This window comes from Sinocyclocheilus rhinocerous, unplaced genomic scaffold (genome assembly GCF_001515625.1).
Source record: "Sinocyclocheilus rhinocerous isolate Xijiao unplaced genomic scaffold, SAMN03320098_v1.1 scaffold1694, whole genome shotgun sequence".
NCBI lineage: Eukaryota > Metazoa > Chordata > Actinopteri > Cypriniformes > Cyprinidae > Sinocyclocheilus > Sinocyclocheilus rhinocerous.
The window spans coordinates 1,510,050-1,515,747 of record NW_015626863.1 but is presented as its reverse complement, the minus strand read 5'-3'; the positions used below and the strand labels follow the sequence as shown (position 1 = coordinate 1,515,747).

Sequence of the window (5,698 nt, the reverse complement as noted above, 5' to 3'; positions counted from 1 at the left end):
AGTAAAAATATGTTATTAAATGTGGTATTTTCACATGCTTTCAGATGGAGCAGCATTTACTTCACAGAGCCGTAGTTCACTGAGAAGCTATGCAAACAGCTGTCATTATCGCGAACGATTTCTTCGATTTCAGAATCGCGCAATAAAATCGTCTGCGATTTTTTTGCGTAACTTGTCCGTGAACTACGGCTATGTGTAGTAAATTCTGCTCCATCTGAAAGCATGTGATGGTGATTTCCTGCTGATTACAAAACCGGCTTTTTTAACAAAATGCACATGACAATCGCATTCGATTAATCGTGCAGCCCTAGTTGAGAGTGAGAAAATACTGAGGAAAAATTGCTGACAACTCACCTCATCAGAACTTCTGCTATTCGAAACCCAATACCTGATCCTCCGCCGGTTATAAAGGCCACCTGATCACTGCAAACACACAAAAATAAGTCTCTCTCTCTCTCTCTCTCTCTATATATATATATATATGCATAACTGCTGTTCAAAAGTTTGGGAACAGTAAGATTTTTAATGTTTTAAAGAGTTTTAAAGAAGTCTCGTTAAATTTTTCATCACAGGAATAAATTATATTTTAAAGTATATTAAAATAGAAAGCCATTATTTCAAATTGCAATAATATTTTACAGTATTACTGTTTTTTCTGTATTTCTGATCAAATAAATGCAGCCATGATGAGCAGAACAGACTTCTTTAAAAAAAACATTACAAATCTTACTGATCCCAAACTTTTGAACGGCAGTGTATATATGCATATTGAACAATGCATGGATTTCAAATGCAAAAGAATGAAAACTTCGGTGTTTATTGTGCTTACATGAGCAGATCAGGGCTGTAGATGTGTGAATATGTGTTCATGCACTCATCAGTCTCAATGTCCTCTGGTGAAGAATTATTGACCAGCTGATGTTTCTCTGCCATGATCCTTCTAAATAACCACATAAAGACATGAAAACCACCAAAAGGTCATTTGCATGCAAAAAGTCAACTTTTGCTTACATCGCAATAGCAAATGAGAGTCGGGCAACTAAAAATCCACATCTACTAAAACTATTAGATTTGTGATTTTGAAACCTCTCCCTTAACTCTTTGTTTTTGCAATGCGACAGCTAGAACAAAAATCCAAACAAAGCGTGAAATAAAGTTCAGAGTTACTTTACCCAAAATGTGAATCCGTTTGCACATGCGACCCGCTCCCGCGTAATTAATGAAGTTTATGCAACAGTTGTTTTCATTTTGCACGATGGACTTCTGTACCTGGCGAGATGCGTGACGTCAAACGAACGAGCCCACGTATAGCATTATGGGAAATGTAGTCCGCTTTTACTAGAGCTAGCAGTGATGCCGAGTGTAAAAGTTACATATTTTATTTGAACGTAATGACAAAAACTGATCACATTATATTCAATAAATAAACAAAAAAGCTCTGAGAAAGTTATCGATTAATAATCAAACATAGCGTATGTTTCTGAGACCTCAAAAAATAAAAGTACTGACTGCATCAGAATGATTAGCACTTTGGTATTTACATCAGTCAAAGGCATTTCAGAGAACACCAACGTGGTAGCATGGTCCTTTTTTATTAGTGAACAGTGTTGGGGGTAACGCACCACGAGTTACATAATCAGATTACACTTTTCAAGTAACTAGTAAAGTAATGCATTACTTTTACATTTTCAAGAAAATATCTGTTACTTTCTCAAATAAGTAACGCCAGTTGTCTGCGCTGTGTTCTAGACTAAATGTGAACTTGCATTTACTTAACTCAATTGCACAAAAACATTCAGTATTTCTCAAAATGAGTAAAAACTGTGAAATGCAAACTCAGAATATGTTACATAATTAAATATGTTAAATAACGTAAATATCCTTTATGTATTTAATCCCATTTTATTAACCAATGTCTTTGCTGCACTCTCTAGATTTAAAAAAGTAATGCAAAAGTAATATAACGCATTACTTTCCATAAAAGATAGCCGTTACATTTTTAGTGAGTAAAGCAATATTCTAATGCATTACTTTTAAAAGTAACTTCCCCCAACACTGTTAGTGAAATACAAAAAAATGTTGTACACAGGGCAGACCTATCTTGTTATATTTTTAAACGTGTTTATAAAGAAAAACACAACATAGCCTACTGGTAGATAAAAACCACAGCATTTTATTTCATGTAATGTCAAGTTGTATGTATTCACAATAAGACAATATAACTTCACTATTCATTTGAATGAATGAAAATGTATAAATGACAAATTAAAAAAAAACAGTTCATTTTTGCTTTTGTTCAAAGTTCTGGTCTATCACAGCAACTGCACGACCTGTTTGGCTCTCTGTTTTTTCTTTCCAACATCAAAAAATGACCGTGAATTTAACGGTAAAAGACTGTAAAAATGCTACAGTAAAAACCTGTTAAATGGTTAACGGTAAATTCCTCTACTATATACGGTGAAAAACTGTATTAAACATTACATGTATTGGACATTAATTTTACGGTAGTATACCGTTTTTGGAAGTGAAAAAGACCGTATAATTTACAGTGAATAACCGTAAATTGACATTCCCAGAATTCCCTGCTATGTTTCTTCTTAGTTTTTTCTTATCAGTTTTGTATATTAGGGTTGTGCGTTACACCTAATGTTGTTAAATGAATGTTAATTGCATTATTTCAGTTTCATGTGTGTCACCATGATGGTGTTTAGTGTTTGTGTGAATGACACTGTGCACCTTCTATATATGTTATTATTTAAAAGCTGCTTGTGATGGGCTTTGGTTCATCATGTGACTTTCTCATCACCACCTGCATTTGGTGGTTATCAGTGTATTACAAAGGTACAAAACAGATTTCAGTACTTCAATAGGTTGGTATATTAACATTACATCAGTTAATGAAATTACGGTATTTAACTGTAAATTTAAGTTAAAACCGTAAAACCTAAAACGTTACTACCGTATTTTTTACGGTAAAATTCCGATTTTTTTACCGTAAATTTTACAGATTTTTTTTTTACAGTGTGGTGAACTAATTTTGACACGTTTGTAACCCTGATTTTTTAGGCAGGTAAGCAGTTAAGCTTAAAATTAAACTGTGAATAAATAAATAAAAAATAGAGCATTGCTAAAAAAAAATAGATCATTGTTCAGTTCAATGTTCAGCGGCAGCTGTGACAGCTGAACAACAGAGCTCCGTATGGCCGGTTCGACTCGTTCGGATGCAGCCTTAGATATGGGTTGCAGCTGTAGTTAGCAACAATTTGTTAGTATTCTGACAATAAATGTTGTTAGTTTCATTTCCAAAATAATCAGTAGTAGTACATTCGTTAAGTACTAAGGTTTTTTTTTTCTCACAGGACAGCAACACTACAAAAATATGGTCTTTTACAACATGATGCATTGTTGTACATTAAATATTCAGAAGTAAAATGACTTTTTTATTAGTGAACAGTGTTGGGGGTAACGCACCACGAGTTACATAATCAGATTACACTTTTCAAGTAACTAGTAAAGTAATGCATTACTTTTACATTTTCAAGAAAATATCTGTTACTTTCTCAAATAAGTAACGCCAGTTGTCTGCGCTGTGTTCTAGACTAAATGTGAACTTGCATTTACTTAACTCAATTGCACAAAAACATTCAGTATTTCTCAAAATGAGTAAAAACTGTGAAATGCAAACTCAGAATATGTTACATAATTAAATATGTTAAATAACATAAATATCCTTTATGTATTTAATCCCATTTTATTAACCAATGTCTTTGCTGCACTCTCTAGATTTAAAAAAGTAATGCAAAAGTAATATAACGCATTACTTTCCATAAAAGATAGCCGTTACATTTTTAGTGAGTAAAGCAATATTCTAATGCATTACTTTTAAAAGTAACTTCCCCCAACACTGTTAGTGAAATACTAAAAAATGTTGTACACAGGGCAGACCTATCTTGTTATATTTTTAAACGTGTTTAAAGAAAAACACAACATAGCCTACTGGTAGATAAAAACCACAGCATTTTATTTTATGTAATGTCAAGTTGTATGTATTCACAATAAGACAATATGACTTCACTATTCATTTGAATGAATGAAAATGTATAAATGACAAATTAAAAAAAAACAGTTCATTTTTGCTTTTGTTCAAAGTTCTGGTCTATCACAGCAACTGCACGACCTGTTTGGCTCTCTGTTTTTTCTTTCCAACATCAAAAAATGACCGTGAATTTAACGGTAAAAGACTGTAAAAATGCTACAGTAAAAACCTGTTAAATGGTTAACGGTAAATTCCTCTACTATATACGGTGAAAAACTGTATTAAACATTACATGTATTGGACATTAATTTTACGGTAGTATACCGTTTTTGGAAGTGAAAAAGACCGTATAATTTACAGTGAATAACCATAAATTGACATTCCCAGAATTCCCTGCGTCACAGTTTTTTTTGTTGAAATAACTGTTTCTTCTTAGTTTTTTCTTATCAGTTTTGTATATTAGGGTTGTGTGTTACACCTAATGTTGTTAAATTAATGTTTATTGCATTATTTCAGTTTCATGTGTGTCACCATGATGGTGTTTAGTGTTTGTGTGAATGACACCGTGCACCTTCTATATATGTTATTATTTAAAAGCTGCTTGTGGTGGGCTTTGGTTCATCATGTGACTTTCTCATCACCACCTGCATTTGGTGGTTATCAGTGTATTACAAAGGTACAAAACAGTCTGTTCAATAGGTTGGTATATTAACATTATATCAGTTAATGAAATTACGGTATTTAACTGTAAATTTAAGTTAAAACTGTAAAACCTAAAACGTTGCTACCGTACTTTTTACGGTAAAATTCCGGCAACCACAGCTGCCGGTTTTTTACCGTAAATTTTACGGAATTTTTTTTACAGTGTGTATCTTCCTCTTCTCCTCGTCCTTCCCAGCACACAATCGCTTCAGCTTTCTGCAATGTGATGCCTCGCGACGCTCCACGCAGACCTTCAAGATACGCTAGCAACACCTTGAAATGATCGTCAGACACCTGAAATAGAGAGAGAAACGCATGCATATGCAGTCAAAACAGTTGAACTTGAAAAAAGGTTGATATTGATAGTGGAAAAAGTAATGTTTTTGGTACAAAGATACCAAAATAAATAGAAATAAAATGCATGATTTAAAACAAAATCAGTAGGAAAGCCCGTGCTCCATGTTTTATTACTGTGATAAGTGTGTAGTAAATTAGAAAGCTGTAGAGGTCACTGATGATTGTGATGTTTCTTGTACCTTTGTGCTGTCTGTCATACATGTGCTGCAGTAACTGCTTTTGTGAAACTTCCACTGCTCCCGTCTCTCACACCAGCTAAACAAGCACACAAACATAAAGTAAATCCATTAAAACAATGTTTAACAATCTGTGGTAGAACTGGGAAACATATACATGCATTCAAATAACTATGTTTGTGTCTCACCATGTGAGGCAATCCAGCGCCTTTCTCTCTCTACATGCATGAGTTAACTTGACCATCTCTTCTTTTATGCTTTTGCCTTCTTCCTTCAGTTTCTTCTTCTCCTCCTTTTTCAGAATCTTCTTCAACTTTCTCTCCAGCACTCGTTTCTCCTCAGGACTCAGATCTTCCTCACCATCTGAGCCGTTTTCATCCTCTGCTCCAGATGCTCCAATTTAATGTGACCTTCTAAAATCTCCATA

General features: G+C 33.8%; 3 protein-coding genes across 6 annotated transcripts in view; all 3 read right to left on the bottom strand.

The window, feature by feature from the left end:
- The window catches only part of LOC107717880 (2,4-dienoyl CoA reductase 2, peroxisomal), a 7,183-nt gene extending 5,888 nt beyond the window's left edge, over positions 1-1,295 (bottom strand). For 3 of the 4 annotated variants that reach the window (XM_016524808.1, XM_016524800.1, XM_016524785.1), the window contains exons 1-3: positions 1,173-1,293; positions 830-940; positions 355-423 (exon numbers count right to left, since the gene is read on the bottom strand). In XM_016524808.1, the coding sequence (XP_016380294.1) occupies positions 355-423; positions 830-933 (173 nt within the window). In that variant the 5' untranslated portion in view covers positions 934-940; positions 1,173-1,293. Of the gene's footprint in view, positions 1-354; positions 424-829; positions 941-1,172 lie in introns of all 4 variants that reach the window. The other variant, XM_016524793.1, reaches the window with a different exon arrangement.
- The window catches only part of LOC107717916 (histone H3.3), a 16,668-nt gene that overhangs the window by 5,033 nt on the left and 5,937 nt on the right, over positions 1-5,698 (bottom strand). The window lies entirely within an intron of this gene.
- LOC107718152 (uncharacterized protein C7orf50-like) lies at positions 3,908-5,671 on the bottom strand (the record flags this gene model as incomplete). Its single annotated transcript, XM_016525135.1, has 4 exons — positions 3,908-3,918; positions 4,900-5,032; positions 5,275-5,350; positions 5,460-5,671. Coding segments are annotated over 4 exons (432 nt in total), but the record flags the coding sequence as incomplete, so codon positions are not given.